General features: G+C 46.5%; 2 protein-coding genes across 2 annotated transcripts in view; both read left to right on the forward strand.

The window, feature by feature from the left end:
• LOC147009390 (uncharacterized) overlaps window positions 1–22855 on the forward strand; it is a 234976-nt gene that overhangs the window by 59993 nt on the left and 152128 nt on the right. The window lies entirely within an intron of this gene.
• On the forward strand, window positions 7058–22772 carry LOC147009391 (uncharacterized). The gene is made up of 3 exons (XM_085862149.1): window positions 7058–7239; window positions 8158–8296; window positions 21480–22772. Exons 2-3 carry the CDS (start codon window positions 8194–8196, stop codon window positions 22583–22585), a joined length of 1209 nt encoding a protein of 402 aa, XP_085718275.1. The 5' UTR covers window positions 7058–7239; window positions 8158–8193; the 3' UTR covers window positions 22586–22772.

Below are 22855 nucleotides of genomic sequence, written 5' to 3' on the forward strand. Positions count from 1 at the left end.
CTCTCTCTCTCTCTCTCTCTCTCTCTTGCCTCTCTCTCTCTCTTGCCTCTCTCTCTCTTCCCTCTCTCTCTCTCATGCCTCTCTCTCTCTCTCTCTCTCTCTCCCTCTCGCCTCTCTCGCCTCTCTCTCTCTCTCTCTCTCTCTCTCGCCTCTCTCGCCTCTCTCTCCCTCTCGCCTCTCTCGCCTCTCTCTCTCTCTCTCTCTCTCTCTCTCTCTCTCTCTCTCTCTCTCTCGCCTCTCTCTCTCTCTCTCTCTCTCTCTCTCTCTCTCTCGCCTCTCTCGCCTCTCTCTCCCTCTCGCCTCTCTCGCCTCTCTCTCTCTCTCTCTCTCTCTCTCTCTCTCGCCTCTCTCTCTCTCTCTCTCGCCTCTCTCTCTCGCCTCTCTCTCTCTCTCTCTCTCTCGCCTCTCTCTCGCTCTCGTTTCTCTCTCTCGCCTCTCTCTCTCTCGCCTCTCTCTCTCTCTCTCTCTCTCTCTCTCTCTCTCTCGCCTCTCTCTCTCTCTCTCTCTCTCGCCTCTCTCTCTCTCTCTCTCTCTCTCTCTCTCTCTCTCTCTCTCTCTCTCTCTCTCTCTCTCTCTCTCTCTCTCTCTCTCTCTCTCTCTCTCTCGCCTCTTTCCTCTCTCTCTCTCTCTTTCCTCTCTCTCTCTCTCTTGCCTCTCTCTCTCTCTTGCCTCTCTCTCTTGCCTCTCTCTCTCTCTCTCTTGCCTCTCTCTCTCTCTCTCTCTCTCTCGCCTCTCGCCTCTCTCTCTCGCCTCTCTCTCTCTCGCCTCTCTCTCTCGCCTCTCTCTCTCTCTCTCTCTCTCTCTCTCTCGCCTCTCTCTCTCTCTCTCGCCTCTCTCTCTCTCTCTCGCCTCTCTCTCTCTCTCTCGCCTCTCTCTCTCTTGCCTCTCTCTCTCTCGCCTCTCTCTCTCTCCTCTCGCCTCTCTCTCTCTCGCCTCTCTCTCTCTCGCCTCTCTCTCTCGCTTCTCTCTCTCGCCTCTCTCTCTCTCTCTCGCCTCTCTCTCTCTCTCTCGCCTCTCTCTCTCTCTCTCTCTCTCTCTCTCTCTCTCTCTCGCCTCTCTCTCTCTCTCTCGCCTCTCTCTCTCTCTCTCTCGCCTCTCTCTCTCGCCTCTCTCTCTCTCTCTCTCGCCTCTCTCTCTCGCCTCTCTCTCTCTCTCTCTCTCTCTCTCTCTCTCCTCTCTCTCTCTCCCCTCTCTCTCTCTCTCTCTCTCTCTCTCTCTGTCTCTCTCCCTCTCACCTCTCACTCTCTCTCTCGCCTCTTTCTCTCTCTCTCTCTTGCGCCTCTCTCTCTTGCCTCTCTCTCACTTGCGCCTCTCTCTCTCTCTCTCTCTCTCTCTCTCTCTCTCTCTCTCTCTCTCTCTCTTTCTCTCTCTCTTGCCTCTCTCTGTCTCTTCCCTCTCTCTCTCTTTCCTCTCTCTCTCTTGCCTCTCTCTCTCTCTCTCTCGCCTCTCTCTCTCGCCTCTCTCGCCTCTCTCTCTCTCTCTCGCCTCTCTCTCTCTCTCTCTCTCTCTCTCTCTCTCTCTCTCTCGCCTCTCTCGCCTCTCTCGCCTCTCTCTCTCTCTCTCTCTCTCTCTCTCTCTCTCTCGCCTCTCTCTCGCCTCTCTCTCTCTCTCTCGCCTCTCTCTCTCTCTCGCCTCTCTCTCTCTCTCTCTCGCCTCTCTCTCTCTCTCTCGCCTCTCTCTCTCTCTCGCCTCTCTCTCTCTCGCCTCTCTCTCTCGCCTCTCTCTCTCTCTCCCCTCTCTCTCTCTCTCTTGCCTCTCTCTCTCTCTCTCTCTCTTGCCTCTCTCTCTCTCTCTCTCTCTCTCTTGCCTCTCTCTCTTTCTCTCTCTCTCTTTCCTCTCTCTCTCTCTCTCTCTCTTGCCTCTCTCTCTCTCTCTCTCTCTCTCTCTCTCTCTCTCTGCCTCTCTCTCTCTCTCTCTTGCCTCTCTCTCTCACTCTCTCTTGCCTCTCTCTCTCTCTCTCTCTCTCTCTCTCTCTCCCTCTCTCTCTCTCTCTCTCTCTCTCTCTCTCTCTCTCTCTCTCTCTCTCTCGCCTCTCTCCTCTCGCCTCTCGCCTCTCGCCTCTCGCCTCTCGCCTCTCGCCTCTCGCCTCTCTCTCTTCTCTCTCTCTCTCTCGCCTCTCTCTCTCTCTCTCGCCTCTCTCTCTCTCTCTCGCCTCTCTCTCTCTCTCTCTCGCCTCTCTTTCTCTCTCTCTCGCCTCTCTCTCTCTCTCGCCTCTCTCTCTCGCCTCTCGCTCTCTCTCTCGCCTCTCGCTCTCTCTCTCTCGCCTCTCTCTCTCTCGCCTCTCTCTCTCTCTCTCTCGCCTCTCTCTCTCTCTCGCCTCTCGCTCTCTCTCTCGCCTCTCGCTCTCTCTCTCTCGCCTCTCGCTCTCTCTCTCGCCTCTCGCTCTCTCTCTCTCGCCTCTCGCTCTCTCTCTCTCTCTCTCTCTCTCTCTCTCGCCTCTCTCTCTCTCGCCTCTCTCTCTCTCTCTCTCTCTCTCTCTCTGCGCCTCTCTCTCTCTCTCTCTCTCTCTCTCTCTCTCTCTCTCTCTCTCTCTCTCTCTCTCTCTCTCTCTCTCTCTCTCTCTCTCTCTCTCTCTTGCCTCTCTCTCTCTCTCTCTCTCTCTCTCGCCTCTCACTCTCTCTCTCGCCTCTCTCTCTCTCTCTCTTGCGCCTCTCTCTCTCTCTCTCTCTCTCTTGCGCCTCTCTCTCTCTCTCTCTCTTGCCTCTCTCTCGCCTCTCTCACTCTCTCTCTCTCTCGCCTCTCTCTCTCTCTCTCTCTCTCTCTCTCTCTCTCTCTCTCTCTCTCTCTCTCTCTCTCTCTCTCTCTCTCTCTCTCTCTCTCTCTCTCTCTCTCTCTCTCGCCTCTCTCTCTCTCTCTCTCTCTCTCGCCTCTCTCTCTCTCGCCTCTCTCTCTCTTCTCTCTCTCTCGCCTCTCTCTCTCTCTCTCTCTCTCTCTCTCTCTCTCTCTCTCTCTCTCTCTCGCCTCTCTCTCTCTCTCTCTCTCTCTCTCTCTCTCTCTCTCTCTCTCTCTCTCTCTCTCTCTCTCTCTCTCTCTCTCTCTCTCTCTCTCTCTCTCTCTCTCTCTCGCCTCTCTCTCTCGCCTCTCTCTCTCGCCTCTCGCCTCTCTCGCCTCTCTCGCCTCTCTCGCCTCTCGCCTCTCTCTCTCTCTCTCTCTCTCTCGCCTCTCTCTCTCTCTCTCGCCTCTCTCTCTCTCTCCCTCTCTCTCGCCTCTCTCTCTCTCTCTCTCTCTCTCTCTCTCTCTCTCTTGCCTCTCTCTCTTGCCTCTCTCTCTCTCTTGCCTCTCTCTCTCTCTTGCCTCTCTCTCTCTCTTTCCTCTCTCTCTCTTGCCCCTCTCTCTCTCTCTTGTGCCTCTCTCTCTCTTGCGCCTCCCTCTCTCTTGCCTCTCTGTCTCTTGCGCCTCCCTCTCTCTTGCCTCTCTGTCTCTTGCGCCTCCCTCTCTCTCTTGCCTCTCTCTCTCTCTCTTGCCTCTCTCTTGCCTCTCTCTCTCTCTCTCTCTCTCTCTCTCTCTCTCTCTCTCTTGCGCCTCTCTCTCTTGCCTCTCTCTCTCTCTTGCGCCTCTCTCTCTCTTGCCTCTCTCTCTCTTGCGCCTCTCTCTCTCTCTCTCTCTCTCTCTCTCTCTCTCTCTCTCTCTCTCTCTCTCTCTTGCCTCTCTCTGTCTCTTGCCTCTCTCTCTCTTTCCTCTCTCTCTCTTGCCTCTCTCTCTCTCTCTCTCGCCTCTCTCTCTCTCTCGCCTCTCTCGCCTCTCTCTCTCTCTCTTGCTCTCTCTCGCCTCTCTCTCGCCTCTCTCTCGCCTCTCTCTCGCCTCTCTCTCTCTCTCTCGCCTCTCTCTCTCTCTCTCGCCTCTCTCTCTCTCTCTCTCTCTCTCTCTCTCTCTCTCTCTCTCTCTCTCGCGCCTCTCTCTCTCTCTCTCGCGCGCCTCTCTCTCTCTCTCTCTCTCTCTCTCTCTCTCTCTCTCTCTCTCTCTCTCTCTCTCTCTCTCTCTCTCTCTCTCTCTCTCTCTCTCTCGCCTCTCTCGCCTCTCTCGCCTCTCTCTCTCTCTCTCTCTCTCTCTCTCTCTCTCTCTCTCGCCTCTCTCTCTCTCTCTCTCTCTCTCTCTCTCTCTCTCTCTCTCTCTCTCTCTCTCTCTCTCTCTCTCGCCTCTCTCTCTCTCTCTCTCTCTCTCTCTCTCTCTCTCTCTCTCTCTCTCTCTCTCTCTCTCTCTCTCTCTCTCTCTCTCTCTCTCGCCTCTCTCTCTCTCTCTCTCTCTTGCCTCTCTCTCTCTCTCTTGCCTCTCTCTCTCTCTCTTGCCTCTCTCTCTCTCTCTTGCCTCTCTCTCTCTCTCTTGCCTCTCTCTCTTGCCTCTCTCTCTCTCTCTCTTGCCTCTCTCTCTCTCTCTCTCTTGCCTCTCTCTCTCTCTTGCCTCTCTCTCTCTCTCTCTTGCCTCTCTCTCTCTCTCTCTCTCTCTCTCTCTCTCTCGCCTCCCTCTCTCTCTCTTCTCTCTCTCTCTCTCTCTCGCCTCTCTCTCTCTCTCTCTCTCTTGCCTCTCTCTCTCTCTCTCTCTCTCTTGCCTCTCTCTCTCTCTTGCCTCTCTCTCTCTCTTGCGCCTCTCTCTCTCTCTCTTGCCTCTCTCTCTCTCTTGCCTCTCTGTCTCTTGCCCCTCTCTCTCTTGCCCCTCTCTCTCTCTTGCCTCTCTCTTGCCTCTCTCTCTCTCTCTTGCCTCTCTCTCTCTTGCCTCTCTCTCTCTCTCTCTCTCTCTCTCGCCTCTCTCTCTCTCTCTCGCCTCTCTCTCTCTCTCTCTCGCCTCTCTCGCCTCTCTCTCTCTCTCTCTCGCCTCTCTCGCCTCTCTCTCTCTCTCTCTCTCTCTCTCTCTCTCTCTCTCTCTCTCTCTCTCTCTCTCTCTCTCTCTCTCTCTCGCCTCTCTCTCTCTCTCTCTCCCCTCTCTCTCTCTCTCCCCTCTCTCTCTCTCGCCTCTCTCTCTCTCTCGCCTCTCTCTCTCTCGCCTCTCTCTCTCTCTCTCTCTCGCCTCTCTCTCGCCTCTCTCTCTCTCTCGCCTCTCTCTCTCTCGCCTCTCTCTCTCTCGCCTCTCTCTCTCTCGCCTCTCTCTCTCTCTCGCCTCTCTCTCTCTCGCCTCTCTCTCTCGCCTCTCTCTCTCTCTCGCCTCTCTCTCTCTCGCCTCTCTCTCTCTCTCGCTCTCTCGCCTCTCTCACTCTCTCTCTCTCTCTCGCCTCTCTCTCTCGCCTCTCTCTCTCTCTCTCTCTCTCTCTCTCTCTCTCGCCTCTCTCTCTCTCTCGCCTCTCGCCTCTCTCTCGCCTCTCGCCTCTCTCTCTCTTGCCTCTCTCTCTCTCGCCTCTCTCTCTCTCTCTCTCTCTCTCTCTCTCTCTCTCTCTCTCTCGCGTCTCTCTCTCGCCTCTCTCTCTCTCGCCTCTCTCTCTCTCTCTCGCCTCTCTCTCTCTCTCGCCTCCCTCTCTCTCTCTCTCTCTCTCTCTCTCTCTCTCTCTCTCTCTCTCTCTCTCTCTCTCTCTCTCTCTCTCGCCTCTCTCTCTCTCTCTCTCTCTCTCTCTCTCTCTCGTCTCTCTCGCCTCTCTCTCGTCTCTCTCGCCTCTCTCTCTCTCTCCCCTCTCTCTCTCTCGCCTCTCTCTCTCTCGCCTCTCTCTCTCGCCTCTCTCTCTCTCTCTCTCTCTCTCTCTCTCTCTCTCTCTCTCTCTCTCTCTCTCTCTCTCTCTCTCTCTCTCTTGCCTCTCTCTCTCTCTCCTCTCGCCTCTCTCTCTCTTGCCTCTCTCTCTCTCTCGCCTCTCTCTCTCTCTCTCTCTCTCGCCTCTCTCTCTCTCGCCTCTCTCTCTCTCGCCTCTCTCTCTCTCTCGCCTCTCTCTCTCGCCTCTCTCGCCTCTCTCTCTCTCTCGCCTCTCTCTCGCCTCTCTCTCTCCCCTCTCTCTCTCCTCTCTCTCGCTCGCCTCCCTCTCTCTCTCTCGCCTCTCTCTCGCCTCTCTCTCTCTCTCTCTCTCTCTCTCTCTCTCTCTCTCTCTCTCTCTCTCTCTCTCTCTCTCTCTCTCTCTCTCTCGCCTCTCTCTCCCTCTCTCTTCTCTCTCTCTCTCTCTCTCTCTCTCTCTCTCTCTCTCTCTCTCTCTCTCTCTCTCTCTCTCTCTCTCTCTCTCTCTCTCTCTCGCCCTCTCCCTCTCTCTCTCGTCTCTCTCTCTCTCTCTCGCCTCTCTCTCTCTCTCTCTCTCTCTCTCTCTCTCTCTCTCTCTCGCCTCTCTCTCTCTCTCTCTCCTCTCTCTCTCTCTCTCGCCTCTCTCTCTCTCGCCTCTCTCTCTCTCTCTCTCTCTCTCTCTCTCTCTCTCTCTCTCTCTCTCTCTCTCTCGCCCCTCTCTCTCTCTCTCTCTCTCCTCTCTCTCTCTCTCTCTCTCTCTCTCTCTCTCTCTCTCTCTCTCTCTCTCTCTCTTGCGCCTCTCTCTCTCTTGCGCCTCTCTCTCTCTTGCGCCTCTCTCTCTCTTGCGCCTCTCTCTCTCTTGCGCCTCTCTCTCTCTTGCGCCTCTCTCTCTCTTGCGCCTCTCTCTCTCTCTCTCTCCTCTCTCTCTTGCGCCTCTCTCTCTCTCTCTCTCTCTCTCTCTCTCTCTCTCCCCCTCCTCCTGCACTTTGTTGTCCCATAAGCAAGATGACCGATTGTATTTGCTGGGAATTATATAATAATGTGATGGAAGAGGTTGAGGTTTAATGAGATAGCAAGGAGGACAATATAGTTGCAGTCAATGAGACATGGTGTTCGGAGGAAGCCCACAAATTTCACGATATCCTCAGTCTTCCCACAAAGAGCGAGCGGCATTAAACGAAATTGTGGCAATTCTAACAAGTCGACGAAGAAGACGACGACGACGAGTTGTCTGTGACGTAAAAGTCTCAAAATCCCACCGGGGGTGTATCTTCCAGCATGGCTTGTGGAACCTTCTTTTTCCTTGGTTTTTCACCGTTACAAATTTTTGTGGGGAATGATTTTTAAGAAGATTCTAAACTGTAAGAATGATCTGGTAATTCAGGTTAGAGGGGATAAGATAATAATCGAGAGGGATTGGAGAGATGTCACGTAAAACAGGAAAGAGAAGAAGAAGAAGAAGAAGAAGAGGAAGAGGAAGAGAAAGAAGAAGAAGAGTTGTGTGTGCATCAAGCGTCGATCCGTTTTCTTGAGACACAAACAGGGAAAGAAACATTTCTTGAAACAACTTGTGAGGGGAGGAAGTGTGGTGAAGATTTCTTGTTCTTAAACCTCGTGAGTAGCAATAAATTAGTGATTATAACATGTTTCTTAACTCGATGCCAGCGATCAGTGAAACCACGTGACGTGACCTGCGATGTTTATGTTTTTCGGATCATCACGTGACCAATGGCGGCTTCAGTCATTTGTGGACCTCATGCAACACAATGGTGGAACAGTTGAGGCCCTGTCGTCATTTAAACTACGCAATTTAGTGTTTGTGTCTCTGCGTGTCTGTGGTCGATCTGTTCAGTAGTGAATTATCAAATCTTAACCAAACTCGGCAGGAGGACGAATCGTGTGAGAAGGTAAAGGGTGGATCTACTTTGTTATCCTCACACCCTCACATCCTCACACCACCCCCTACCCTCACCCCAACACCCTCACCCCAACCCCTATCCCCACCCTCACCCCAACCCCTATCCCCACCCTCACCCCCAACCCAACCCAACCCTCACCCCACCCCCACCCACCCCTAAACGTTGCAAAAATGTTGCACCTCCTTATCTCCAAAACCGTTAACTGTGCCGGGTATGTATTCCATGAAAACCATCTTGTTCCAAAACTGCTGAACAGGCTCAGATTTTATATCAATATCAAAACATTTTTTACATTTTATATGTAGCCAAAACAAAATTTACATCAACATGGAATACAATGACAGTGTTGGCTAAAAAACCTGCAACGTGTACAAATTTTTTTTTTGGGGGGGGGGGGAGGGGGATGTTAAAAGGAGCGCATTTGTGTGAGATGCTGTTACTGATTTGGACAAAGAATAAGGTTTAATGTACAGAGTAGGTACTGTGTGGAATCAAGGTACTCATGGTGGAGCAAATATCAGGAAGAGTGGTATGTTTACTGCCTCTTTTAAGATTCACCCACCGTGTACTGTACTCTCTCGTTGGCTGATGAAAGGATTCCTGTCGTGTGCAGCCGGAATCGGAACAGCCAATTGTGCTCGGGTGTGAAATGAAGGTTGAAGTGCTGGAAGGATTTCCTGAGATTCTACAGATAAAAATTGAGGATGTGTTCTCCTTTGGTCTTGAAGAGGAGGAAAGTGACCAGCTGAATGGTGAGTTGTATGATCTTCACTTCTCTTGGGATCTGTGTTTGTTTCGTTTAAAATGTTTTATTATTTTTGTACACACATGATAGAGGCTCGTGAAATACCAAGAGTAAAATGGAAATGGGGAAACGACAACAGCAGAGTAGAAGGAAACATCGGTGTGAACAAGATGCACACAAGTTGAATGAAACACGAGAAGAAGAGGAAGTTGAAAGCTGGGATGAAACAGAAAAGTAACAAAACAACCACCGAACAAATGTAAAGAGGTGAGAGAGAAGGGAAAAAATCAGAATGATCAGAAAAAGGGATTGTTTTGGAATGCAATTCCTTTTTCCAAGTGAAATTTGCCATAATTGAAGGACATGTTCCACATCTTTTAGCAGCTTGTGATTCCATAAATGTCTGAAGAAAGGGAAGAGGCTGCTACTTTTCTCTCTGAAAGATGCCACGGTGGAGGGTGGAGTCAGCAAACAGATAATGAGGATTTTCGAGAGAGTCAGAGAGAATGTTGGTGAAGAATAGGACTGGGTCCAACACACTGCCTTGGGGCACTCCAACCTTGACAGAGATGAGTTAAAGGATTCTGTCGGGAGGCATGTGTTTGCTTCGAGAGTAGAGGAAGTCAGTAAGCTCTGTGTGGAGGTGGCCTTGGATTCCCTTGGCAGAGCGTTTGAAGAGCAATGTGGTGTGCCAGGCTGGGTATGAAGCTCAAGATATGTCTCGAGAGATGGCCATAATCTCTTGTGTGACATTGAGGACCTCCATCCTGAGTTATTGCCTTGTGTTCGCTTCATGGCTGGAGTGGTGGGCTTGGGATCCTTGGGTCCTGAGTTCAAATCCTGCTTGGCTATTGAATTGATACCAGGTGTGGTTGACATGACAGCCTGTAATCCTTCTGAGGTCGGCAAAATGAGTACCAGCATGCTGGTATCCTTCGTCGGAGTGACGATCTGTCCAGGGTTGCATCCAATAGCCAAGAAGACTGCTTAGGCAGCACCAACACTGTACAGAGTAAGGTCCCAATGGATGGAGCCTGAGTTGGGAGAGCAGAAGCAGCGTGTTCAGGTTTGAGTTACCCAGACTGAATCTGAACTTTCAAACGAGTTGCTCTGTATTTGGAGCCATGGGTCGATCCTCCAGTGAAAGACAATTTCTCTCGTGAGGTCAACTGCACACGCTGAAACGGCCACATGGTGTGGAATTAGAAAAACCGTAACATGATGGGAGATTATTCAGGCATGCACATTCGCCTCTGCTTGTTGTCTTGGGAGACAATTGGTCTCCTGTGCTCTCATGCTGTTGTTTTGGAGTCCAAATCCATTACAATTCACTTGTGTTAAAAGCCCAAATTATCATCTCTCACCTGTCAATGGAGGAAACACCCAATTGGCTCACACCTTTGCAATCATTCCCAGCTGCAACTAGGATGAGATAGTTAGTAAACACTCGGCTATTCTAGTCAAAGAAAGCTGAAGAAAGCAACGAAGATAAGCCACACAACATACGTCCTTTGCTGTTTCCAGCTCTACCTGAACTCTTCAACAGCTACAGCCATTTTGAGGGAGCAGAAGTATGAACTCCAATGCTACAACCTCACTTCAGCCACTGGAATGGTTTCATTACTTATTGGTGAATCATCAACAACAGCGTCGATGGAACGCTTGTTCTTTGGAGGAACTCGGGAACTTCAAACTTCGTTTCGCGTGCAACTCTTGGCTCTTGGTTTGCAGCATTGTTGAAAGTCTGGGTTTGTTCCTGATGCAGGTTTGATTAGGATTAAAAAATGATTGCTTATGGTCATGGGATAAACTCACCGACTCTTTGTGAAAGACACCATGGGATCATAAATGTCCATTAACTAATGCTAGCCAGGGTTTGAAATAAGTGTTGGCTCCGGTGCCAATGTCCACCAAAAGCTTCGTCGGTCCATTAAAACCTCCAGCCGAGGTGGCCCACATGGCCACTTGTATCAGAATCTTCAAGATATGCAATGCTTACTTTTGAGAGGTGTGGTGTATTTCCCGCTCTTCGGCCATGCACTGGCTTGCTCCAACAATACAGAATAGAACTTTGATATAGAAGCAAGGCCGCGCTTGCAGCGTACACGTATCACATTGTTGGCCGCATGCGAGATCTACCTCGAGCATGCATGTGGTGCAACTGTGCAACGAACAGAGATAATAAGCAGGGATTCATCCAATTTTTAAAAATTCGATTCTCCACTGAGTATCTGCAGAAATGGTTTTGGATGAATGAAAAAAAAAAATAGCTGAGAAAACCACCTCTTCTTCCTCTTTGCTCATTTATTCTCCTTGGATATATTTTTGTTAAATCTTATGTTATGATGTCATAATTTATAAACGTGATTTTGTACACTTAAATTTTGAAATACGAGTATATCAGTTTGCATAATCATCATGGAGAGCATTACTAACCGACACGAGTTGAGAAAACCTTCCATCACAAGCCTCTGTTGTGGTAGTAGTACACTTTTGAACTGTCTTAGCATTTTTGAAGTACAAATTTAGTTTTGTGTTTTGTGTTGTTTTTTTTCACCATGCATGAACACCTGTGTACCAGTTATGTGAACCCACGGATATAGTGTCAGAAATAATTGTATCGTGCATGACTTCTTAGCTGTCTAATTTTAGGAGAGACTGGAATGACCCATTTGATCACATGGTGCTGAGACTCTATCTCAGAGAAGACGTGGACTGAGGTTTCCATCATGTGGCGTGATTTACAAAATGTATTGAACCTGAAAAAGAAACGAGCAGAAGAAAGGAAGTGGGTCAAACAGGAATACGAACTTGAGAAATGGATGAGGAAGTCTAGAGCGGATTGGGAGAGAGCGAGAATTTCTGTGGCTTGGTTTAGGAAGATTGGGACGTGATGTTCTTCAAGGTATGCAGGGAGGATTTGGGAGGATCGGAGGCAGGAAGGAAGCAAAATGTGTTTCACCCCGGGTGCACCAACTTCATGAAGTGTAATGTACAAAAGCATCAGGAAATTGAAAATCACCAGCATGCAATGGCAAAGAAGAAAACTGGAGAGGCAGAACCTGGAACATCGGAAGCAGGAAAAATGACAACGAAAATGAATGAACGAACAAACAGTGCATAGACTGAAGCATCGATTCAAAATACTGCCGTCCAAATTATGTTGCTTTGAGTTAGTGGGTAGATTATTAAATAGCAGACTGAGGTGTTCTGTGATTACGAGTTATGAGCTTGCTGGTGTGAAAAGCACTGAAATTTGATGGATATGTCGTGAGAAATAGCAATTTAAACATGTACACTGATCTTTGTGAACTCATTCACTCATCAAATATGATGCGAGCCACCAAAATATCTCTTTAGGTGGCCTGCTGGAGCAAAAGAAAATTAAGCGCGACCACTGCTATCAGATGGGACACGGTTTATATTCATCCAATGGGCGGCAAAGGATGCACAGATGAATTCACTGCATGTGAAAAACCAGGATGGCGGTTTATTGTGAGTCAAGATTTGAACTGAGACGAGGTAGCCCAAGGACGTGTGTACATACTTCCCGGGTATCTTGCAGGTTTAGTACTTCAATTCAATTTCTCAACAGATGATTTTTCCAAATCCACTCCTGAGCTTTTCTCCACGTTCTGACTTTTGATCCTTTCCATTCCCCTTATCATATGGTCACATGTCTAAGCTTTAGTTTATTCCTTCGATGATTTAATGCAATATTTATTTCCCTCACCAAACGAGAGAATATTGCAATTTGTGTCTGTCTCTCTGCCTGTGTCTCTGTCTGTCTGTCTATTTTTGTTTGTCCGCACAGAACTTTCGTATTTTTCTCCGTAACCACTTGTCGGATTGAGACTAAACTTTCACCTTACGTGCAACTTACTCAGGTAGAATGTTCTCATGATAATTATGATGTCATCGGTCATGTGGTGTGGCAGCTCGATTGGAAAAATGGAAAAACTTTGTCCCTCTGCATCTATGAAACCGCACCAAGGAAAGAATTGAGACTTTACACCTCGCAAGTACTCGTAGGGAATGAGTATGATGTCATGGGTGCCTTCGTTATGACATCATAATTGCATATGGAGAATGCTACATACAATCAGGATGAAAATTTTTGAGGGTCATCTCAGGATAAAATGGTCCACACAAACTTTTTTGATGACATCATCGGTCATGTGATTTGGCAGCCATATTGTTTCAAAAAATATGTTTTTAAAACCTTCAAAAATCTTTGAAAGAGCTGAACAGGTTGAGGCAAAACATTTCACAAATGACCGCCTTTCCACGAGGAGCAAAAGTTTCACAAATATTATGTCATGGTCACATGGTTTGGCTGCAATATTGGATTTACCCGAAAACATAAAATTCTTCTCCAGAAAGTCTGGACAGATCGAGGGGAAACTTCACACAAATGCTCCCCAAGGCATGCTTGTACGAATTTGGTAAGGGATAATTGAAAAATCGCCTTGTTTGACAGCGATATTGGATTTAAGAAAAATATTAAATAATGTTTTCTCTGGAACCACGATATCAATTGATGTGGAACTTCAAAATTATGATGTAGTAGTGATAGGGAATACATGTTTTAAATTTCAACTTAATCGGACACATGGTCTGGCAGCCAAAATTATTTCATTTTTTGAGCTGTGTTCTTTTGGGGTTTGTTGATAAATTTTTATTATTATTATTTTTTGAATAAGGCTCATTTGGCTGTGCTTGGATGGGTTTGAGGGTAGAGGAGCAGCAGCTGAAATGAGAATCACATCAAGGTTCCTCCTGATGACTTCATCATTTTTTTGCTTGTTTGGGTTCCTTCTGATTACTCTAATGCAGGACTGTACCGATTTGGTCTTATATTTGATTTAAATTGAATTTATTTTAATCCCATTCTAAATTCAATTCAATAATAACAAAAAAACATCATGGGTCAGGGTCAAGTGTCAGATCAAAGCAGGTTTGCATCAAAGCGGGACGTCTTGGTACCCGCTCATCACTGCCAGCAGTCGTAAAGTGCTATTTCTCATTATGTCTCTTTTTAATTACGACACACACCAATACATGAAGGCTACACAAAATACACCACACAAAACAAGTCCTGGTGAGGTGGGTCTGCAATCTCTGATTGCACTTTTTCTTGTTTAGCTCTTTTAATAGTATTGAATACACAATATTGCCAATTGTATGAGACACAAGACTGCCTGCATTTAATAAAAGTTACTTTTTCCAGATTTATTTGTGAAATTGGAAGTGAAAACCGGCCATGACATTAATGTCAATCTTGTCAGGTCAGGTCAGGTATGGGCGCATGCACCGGAGCAGCGCGTCGCTGCGTCCACTTTCCGCCCGTACTTCAGGGGCCAACATCTGGCCAACCCCCACACAGATGCCTGGCCCATTCCCATCTCCTTGAGATGCTGATCAACCTGCTGCAACCACGAGGGACATGGTCGACCCATTGGCCTTCTCCACTCACGAGGCTCCCTCGCTGAGAGAATTTGCTGAGTAGGATCAGCGTCAGGAAAACGAGCCACATGTCCATTCAGCCAAAGCTGATGCTCACGGACGATGTAGGTAACAAATCTCATTTGAGTCTCTCTCAGCAACCACTTGTTGGATACAGAGTCTGACGAGTGATAGCCAAGGATTCTCCGAAGAGACCCGGCACCAAAGGAATTAAGTCTCCGTCTCAGATCCCTGGTCAGAGTCCAAGTCTCACATCCATAGATCAAGGCTGGACGCACCAAGGAACGGAAGACTTGGACTTTCATCCTTAGGTACTGGCAGTGCCACACCCTATGATCCGGTGGATCCATGACTCCCCAGGCCTGACCCAGACGTGTGTTGACCTCTGGCTCACAGCCAGCAGAGACATGAATATCACGACCAAAATAAGTGAATCTCCAAGTGACTTCAACATCCTCACCACAAACAGGTATGGACAAGATAGCAGCATCCAAGATGTCATTGAAAGCCTGCATATTAGATTTGACCCAGGAAACGCGTAATCCCTGTGGCTCCGACTCCATTCAGCACCTCGAGGGCCCCCAAAAGGATATATTGTGTCTCCACAAAGGTGACTGCATCATCTGCGAAATCAAGGTCAGAGATCTTGGCATTCCTAAACAATGCACCACAACTTGATCTCTCTGACATCCTCCCCAGAAACCAGTCCATACAAGTGCTGAAAATTGTGGAGGCCAGTACAATCCCCCTGATGAACTCCAGTAACAATCGGAAATAAGTCAGAGATGGTATCACCACATCTTACAGCATTCTCAGTCCCAGAGTTTTGTTCATACATCAGATTGATCAGTTTTGGTGGCACCCCATGAAGACCAAGAATCCTCGAGTGGTCATCCCGCCTCACTGATTTCAAACACTTTACAAAGATCAACATAGGCTGCAAGCAGCCCCTGCCGAAACTCTCATACGCATTTGGTGAGGACCCGCAAGAGCACGGACACCGTCAATCGTTGACCTCTTTGGTGTAAAACCTGACTGCTCTGGATGGTGGTGCTCAAGCAATTGGTGGTTACCCCTATCAAGAATTATCCAGGCAATTCTTGATAGGGCAAGAACCTTGTCCGGCACTGAGAACAGCATCACCCCTCGGTAGCTGTTGTGGTCTTGGCGCTCACCCTGCCCTTTCCAGAGAGGAACAAGGCCCCTCTTCCAGTCAGTTGGAATGATGCCTGTGTTCCAGGCAGAACACAGAACTGCATGCAACGACATGGGTGCAGCACTTTCACTTGCCTTGAGAAGTTCAGCATGGATACTATAGATCCCAGGAGCTTTATCCCATTTCAACCGATTCACTACTTTGTGTTTCCCCAAACGAAGGTGGACCACAGTTGATTGGAGGGTCAGCAATAGGGATAGTAACACCCCCGACATTCAACTTGACAGCTGGTGGAGCAGCATGGAACAGCCGCTGAAAGTAACCGGCCCAGCAGTCCTTCACTTCGGACTCCTCTGTCAAGAGCCCACCACCCTCTGCTCTAACTGCAGTACACTGAGGGATGGGATCGAACTGCAGTACACTGAGGGATGCTCTAACTGCAGTACACAAATTCCCCTGTAAGTAGGATGAGAATCACTTGACCACAGGTGATGCTCTACCCCTCACAGATTCCTCGCACATATCCTCCTTGTCCACCCAAAGTGCACGTGTAGTTTTACGCCTTAGCTCGCTGAACAGCTCAGCTTTGCCATTCAGCCTGGCCCTGTGACTCTGGTCAATGGTATCCAGTGTCCCTTGAGAGACAAAATTCTTTTTCGCCCTTTGATCAGTTCCAAGACATCCACCGGCAACATCAAGGATGGTGGTCCTGAAGGCACACTCGACTCTTCAGGATCTGCCAACGCATGCAGACCCCCCAAATCCCCACTCAGCCTGTTCGCAAACTCCTCGACTACCTTCTCATCCTTGAGCTTGCCTACATCGAGCCTTGGCTGGGATGGTACCATTCTCCTGGATTTAATCTGCAACTTCAGAGTTGCTACAACAAGCCTGTGGTCAGTATTGAGGAACTGAGCACTCTGCGAGACACTGCAGTTCTGGATCAACCTCCAGCAACCATCAACGAGCACATGGTCAATCTCCTTTGCCACACCGCCAGCGTTGGAATATCAAGTCCAATTATGAGCCTATGGGCGCTGAAACCATTAACCAGCCACCCTAAGTCCATGACTTCTTTGAAAGTCAAGGAACTTAGTGCGATTCTGGTTCGCAATTCCAAACCCATGGGGACCAAAACATGTCTCATAATTATCCCTATCAGTTCCAGTCGATGCATTGAAATCCCTCAAGACAAGAAATGTATCTCACCTGGGGCAATGATCGACCACAGACACGAGCGTGGCATGGAATGCATCCTTCACGGTGAGATCACTCTCCTCAGTCGGAGCATATACAGCGACCAGAGAAATGACACCCAAGGATTGATGAATCTTTGGTCTCATAATACGCTCGTTGACCGGTGTTACCTCAATTATCATTGGAGTCAGCTTATTGGACACAGCTACAGCAACTCCTTGGGCATGGTAACCATCAGAGCGACCAGACCAATCGTAGGTGTTGCCATCCTCCATGATCTCGCTGCAATCCTGTACCTAAACCTCAGAGAGTACTGCAATACCAATGTCCAAACGCTTGAGCTCAGATGATAACAGAGACAGGTGATCATCCCCTCTTCGGGATCGGACATTCCAGGCCCCCACCCAACAGCTTAACCCAAGGAGACCTCCATCTGCTGGACGACACCTCAGCACCATCCCGACACACACGGCCACAATCTGACCCGGGAAGATTACCCAGTGGTTTCCCTCCTATCATCAAAGATTGGGGGGCCCGAAGGCTTTGTCCCAATCCTGTCATCCGGTGAGTTGCCCTGTGAAGGGCAGCTGCACAGGAACTACTCCCACAGAGTGGGTTTTCTGATTATTTTTTTTTAATGCTTTTAGGATGTTTTGTGGAATGAATGGTTTTTACGGTGGTCGGAGTGCAAATCCTGCCACCAACCTCCTAATATGAAGATTACCCAACTGCAGGAGAACGTCCACAGACACAGTTGGGCACTAGATATGGATGGCTATTGGCTCATGAGGATCTCCTCTGCCCTTTTGTTTTTCATCCTGCTGGCTCTTCATATCATGCACCCTCCTCACCAAGAAACTTGGTGGGGGAGACGGTTTCGTCGCCGACAACCCGACCATGGAACAGGTTAGTGCAGATTTACATGATACCGATAGCAAGTCACAGACCTAATCTGACCTGACCTGACAATGTCAGTCTCGATACACGAGAACCCAATGACTCTAAAGCTTCTTTCTTCAAAAGACATCTCCATCTTGGTTCCTGTCAATGCCTTGGCATGTTGTTTCACACATTTTGATGATGTACTCTGTTGTGAAGAAAAAAGAAAAACCCAAAGTTTTGATTTCATTGCTTTAAGAAATAACCACGATGATAGATCAACTTCTCAAACATCCATTGTCCCTTTCATCATTCGGTGAAATAAAATAGCCAACAATAATGTACCTTGTTTTATCTTTTTATCCTAAATTTGACTGATCGTCAATTCTAATTGGGCTTTAATTGGACACTTTTTGTTGATTTATTTTACATGTTTACATATGAACTTGTCTCCTGTAAGAGTGGGGGTGACAGAAAAAAATGGCAACAAATTGACAAACAATTTTGGATCTCTTCAACTTCCAGGATATTTTCACTTCATTTTTGTAATCTTGGTATTTGGTAATTTTCTTGATTTATGCGTTGTTTCGGCAAAAATCGTGTGTGTGTGTGTGTGTGTGTGTGTGTGTGTGTGTGTGTGTGTGTGTGTGTGTGTGTGTGTGTGTGTGTGTGTTCATGAAGCATATATCTCTCTCTCTCTCTCTCTCTCTCTCTCTCTCTCTCTCTCTCTCTCTCTCTCTCTCTCTCTCTCTCTCTCTCTCTCTCTCTCTCTCTCTCTCTCTCTCTCTCTCTCTCTCTCTCTCTCTCTCTCTCTCTCTCTCTCTCTCTCTCTCTCTCTCTCTCTCTCTCTCTCTCTCTCTCTCTCTCTCTCTCTCTCTCTCTCTCTCTCTCTCTCTCTCTCTCTCTCTCTCTCTCTCTCTCTCTCTCTCTCTCTCTCTCTCTCTCTCTCTCTCTCTCTCTCTCTCTCTCTCTCTCTCTCTCTCGTCTCTCTCTCTCGTGTCTCTCTCTCTCTCTCCCTCTCTCTTTTTCTCTCTCTCTCTCTCCCTTTCTCTCTCTCTCGTGCTCTCTCTCTCTCTTGTCTCTCTCTCTCTCTTGTCCCTCTCTCTTGTCTCTCTCTCTCTCTTGTGTCTCTCTCTTGTCTCTCTCTCTTGTCTCTCTCTCTTGTCTCTCTCTCTTGTCTCTCTCTCTCTTTTCTCTCTTTTCCTCTCTCTCTCTTGTCTCTCTCTCTTGTCTCTCTCTCTTGTCTCTCTCTCTTGTCTCTCTCTCTTCCTCTCTCTCTCTTCCTCTCTCTCTCTTCCTCTCTCTCTTCCTCTCTCTCTCTCTCTCTCTCTCTTCCTCTCTCTCTCTCTTCCTCTCCCTCTCTCTTCCTCTCCTCTCTCTTCCTCTCCCTCTCTCTTCCTCTCCCTCTCTCTTCCTCTCCCTCTCTCTTCCTCTCCCTCTCTCTCCCTCTCTCTTCCTCTCTCTCCCTCTCTCTCCCTCTCTCTTCTCTCTCCCTCTCTCTCCCTCTCTCTCCCTCTCTCTCCCTCTCTCTCCCTCTCTCTCCTCTCTCTCCCTCTCTCTTCCTCTCCCTCTCTCTCCCTCTCTCTCCCTCTCTCTCCCTCTCTCTCCCTCTCTCTCCCTCTCTCTCCCTCTCTTCCTCTCCCTCTCTCTCCCTCTCTCTCCCTCTCTCTCCCTCTCTCTCCCTCTCTCTCCCTCTCTCTCCCTCTCTCTCCCTCTCTCTCTCTCTCTCCCTCTCTCTCCCTCTCTCTCCTCTCTCTCCCTCTCTCTCCCTCTCTCTCCCTATTTCCCCTCTATTTCCCCTCTATTTCCCCTCTATTTCCCCTCTATTTCCCCTCTATTTCCCCTCTATTTCCCCTCTCTTCTTCCCCTCTATTTCCCCTCTCTTCTTCCCCTCTCTTCTTCCCCTCTACCCCCCTCTCTCTTCCTTTCCCTCCCTCTCTCTTCCTTTCCTTCCCTCTCTCTTCCTTTCAACAAAGCGATGATGGTATGTATATATCAAGAAAGATGGACAAAAAGACAAAAAGAGCACGGATTTATAAATAAAGGAATTAGAAATTCAATTACAAAATTTCATAGGGGATTGAATTACATATGACATAATACATAGAATAATTACATAGTTTCGCAGGAAATAATAAATTACATAGAAGAATTACATAATACACCTTTCTAGTGGTTTTAAACTCATTTTTCTCACATTTCATAACTTACCGGTTGCAGTGGGAGTCAAGAGGGAGGGGTGGGAGGAGGTAGGGGGATGGGTGTGGTGGCAGTCCAGAGGTGTTGGGGTGGGAGGAGGGCCCCCCTTTTCCCAGCAACGCTGGGTACCTTTGCTCATGTTAAACAAGGTGATGTGCAAGGGTGGTACTGTTGAGGCAGCTTTGGCCACCTCGAGACAGAACTTTTAGTTCAGTTTAAGCTGTTTGTTCAGTAACAAATAAAAGACAAGCTTGTGCACATGGAAGCTAAGCTTGGAGCGATGGCGCAAGCAGAAACTTAATTTTACAAAGAGTACATTGAGTATATACGTGATCTCACCAGGGCATGGTTTATACATCAAAGGAAATTAACAGATGGAACTTTATATGGTTAAAATCACAAACACAGGATGAGAAACGGTCTCTTATCGGTGCTTGCTCCAGATTGTCTGGGTGAGGGGTAGAAAGAGGATGTGATTTCTTGCCCTGGCCATCTGGGCCAGCGAATCAATAGAAAAGGTTTTACAAGGTCTTTTATGACTACTAAGGAATTTGTACAATGCCTCCCTTCTCGCTTTGCCAGCATATATTTATAAAATTATTTTGTCATTTTGGCATTTTACCATCATTATAAATTCAATGAACAATTCAGTTTCCCACAGTACATTACATAATATAACGTCGATAGCACGACAGTTCCAGATTTTTTTTTGATTTTTTTTCAACAATCTTTCATATCACCTTTTTATAAATATTGAAGTATGTATTTGAAGACTACTTGGGGTATTGTTTTCAATGAATTGTCTTATAAATTATCGCAGTTTGTTTCACCCACATCTACAAAAGCTGTCAATTTACAGGAACAAGCACGTGGCTCATCATTGATAACTTTGGGCTGCATTTGAAATATTTTTTTTCAGAGGTCTACGTTTTCTCAACGGTTCCCATATGTTTTTTGCATGCTGAATTCAGAAATGTATCTAATTTCGCTCAATCAGGTCAATTTTTTGACTTTAAATTATCTCAATTTTAAGGAAAAAAATAATCAAAATTTTTGTTTTTTTAATTAGCATTTTTTAAATTCAAAATCAGACTTACATTGACAGAAAATGTACAAACTTTACATATAATGACACACAAGTACACTTAATGTGGAAGAAAGTGCTGTCTCAATTACTTTCATTTCAATTTCAGAAAAATATAGATAAATCGTTGTTTCTGGCAACACCCAACTTCAGTCGCTGTTTTCCTTCGTCTTTTTAATCTTGAATTTCACATTAACTGTACGTGTGCGTCATTTTATTTATAGTTTGTACATTTTCTGTCAATGTAAGTCTGATTTTGAATTCAAAAAATACTAATTAAAAAAACCAAAAATTTTGATTATTTTTTTCCTTAAACAAAAAAAACTTGACCTGATTGAGCGAAATGAGATACATTTCTAAATTCAGCATGCAAAAAGCATACAAGAACTGTGGAGAAAACCTAGACCTCTGAAATGACGCAGACCAGTGATAATTGAATGAATTAACCCTAAATTATGAATATCATGGGAAGAACCCAAACTTGAACACAGAATAATGTATATTTACATCAAGAATATTTTTTTTACTTCTCTGCAATACAACAAATTCATTTGCAAATACAGTTGTACATGTTTGGGTATGTTTGTCAGAATAATAATAATATAGAATAGGCAAAGCCTAGAAGCCAACGTAGAATTCTTCTTACATTCACTTTTAAATGTATCAAATTAAAGTCTTTTTGCTATGATTTTTCGGACATTTGTGCATACAACTTGTTCACAACTGTATACTTGCAACTATACCGTGGTACATGTAAGCGCCGCACAGCTGATGATTTTGACAGATCTGAGGTCAGTCAGGTGCATAGCAGACCATGCTGCAATTTCCGGTTACTTTGGCCTGGATTCGGGATCAGCGATCAAATAATGTAAATCACGATTAAAAATTATTTTTTGATGATGCGGGAGATATCTTTATTAAAATCGGTGGAGGAAATATACACCATATTTGATATTACTTGGGTCTTTCATGTCTCCGACGATTCCTTTATCTCCTGGGACGCATCATTCCCCATGACAAAAACCGGAAGCAAAAGGGTCATAGCCAACGACACGGATTCCAGATTTCCAGGGTATTGTGTTGTTGTTGTTATTTCCTATTCTGTCATGTGCACGCGTTGAGTATGAAGCTCACTACGTTCGCTATTACAAGTATTGTACAGAATCTGATTTTTTTTTTTTGACAGGTAATGTGATGTTACATTTACAGGTGGATCCATTGAATCTCCAAGAGAGACTGCAGCGACTTGTAGGAACAGCTCAGACACACGCCTGCAGGAGCTGTCAACTGAAACGAGCAAGAGGACTTTTTACAAACAAGACAAACCGAATAATGAAATGTTTGCAGAGAATATTTTTCACAAGTCTCACAAAGGAAAGAAAGCTGAACAAATTTATGGAAAATCGTTCACTCAGTCGTCCACCCGAAAATCACATGTGATAATTAATACTGGAGAACGCCCACACAAATGCACAATTTGTGGAAAATCCTTCATTTATTCATCTCACCTTAAAACACACATGATGATTCACAATGGTGAACGCCCGTTCAAATGTACAAGTTGTGGAAAATCTTTTATTCGTTCATCCCACCTGAAAAGGCACATGATGATTCACAATGGTGAACGCCCATACAAATGCACAAGCTGTGGAAAATCTTTTATTTGTTCATCCGACCTTAAAACACACATTATGATTCACAACGGTGAACACCCATACAAATGTACAAGCTGTGGAAAATATTTTATTCGTTCATCCCACCTGAAAAGGCACATGATGATTCACAATGGAGAACGCCCATACAAATGCACAAGTTGTGGAAAATCTTTTATTTGTTCATCCTACCTTAAAACACATATGATGATTCACAATGGTGAATGCCCATACAAATGCACAAGTTGTGGAAAATTTTTTATTCGTTCATCTGACCTTAAAACACACGTGAAGATTCACAATGGAGAACGCCCATTCAAATGTACAAGTTGTAGAAAATCTTTTATTCTTTCATCCCACCTTAAAGCACACATGATGATTCACAATGGTGAATTCCCATGCAAATGCACAAGCTGTGGAAAATCTTTTATTTGGTCATCCCACCTTAAAACACACATGATGATTCACAATGGTGAATTCCCACACAAATGCACAAGTTGTGTAAAATCTTTTATTCGTTCATCCGACCTTAAAAGGCACATGATTATTCACAATGGAGAACGCCCACACAAATGTACAAGTTGTGGAAAATCTTTTAATCAGTCAGGTCACCTTAAAAGGCACATGCTGATTCACAAAAAAACGATTCAATTGGTTTATTAACTACATAACGTTTGATGGGGTCAGCCAATCTTGATTCGCAGGAAATCTTGTGATAAATTCCATTGATTTGGTGTTTTTTGGGAGGCAAAATAGTGGTTCGAAAGAAAGCAAAGATAGATGTTCACTAATTTTATCCCTCTTCGAGAGATGAATACAGATTTGTTCAAAATAAAGACCGTGCTGTTTATGCTCTGTTGTGAAGTGTTGTTTGCCACACATCACGTATCCAATGACATTTTCAAACAAAGCACGATAAACACTTCAAGGACG

Source organism: Eptatretus burgeri, chromosome 17, assembly GCF_056783735.1.
Source record: "Eptatretus burgeri isolate ZD-2024b chromosome 17, Ebu_testis_v1, whole genome shotgun sequence".
Classification (NCBI taxonomy): Eukaryota; Metazoa; Chordata; class Myxini; order Myxiniformes; family Myxinidae; genus Eptatretus; species Eptatretus burgeri.

What these genes read in the sequence shown, in the direction of transcription:
- LOC147009391 (XM_085862149.1), top strand. Translation starts at nt 8,194, where the DNA reads ATGAAGGTTGAAGTGCTGGAAGGATTTCCTGAGATTCTACAGATAAAA. An exon ending in GGAAAGTGACCAGCTGAATG is followed by an intron (nt 8,297 to 21,479) that starts GTGAGTTGTATG and finishes TTACATTTACAG; the next exon opens with GTGGATCCATTGAATCTCCA.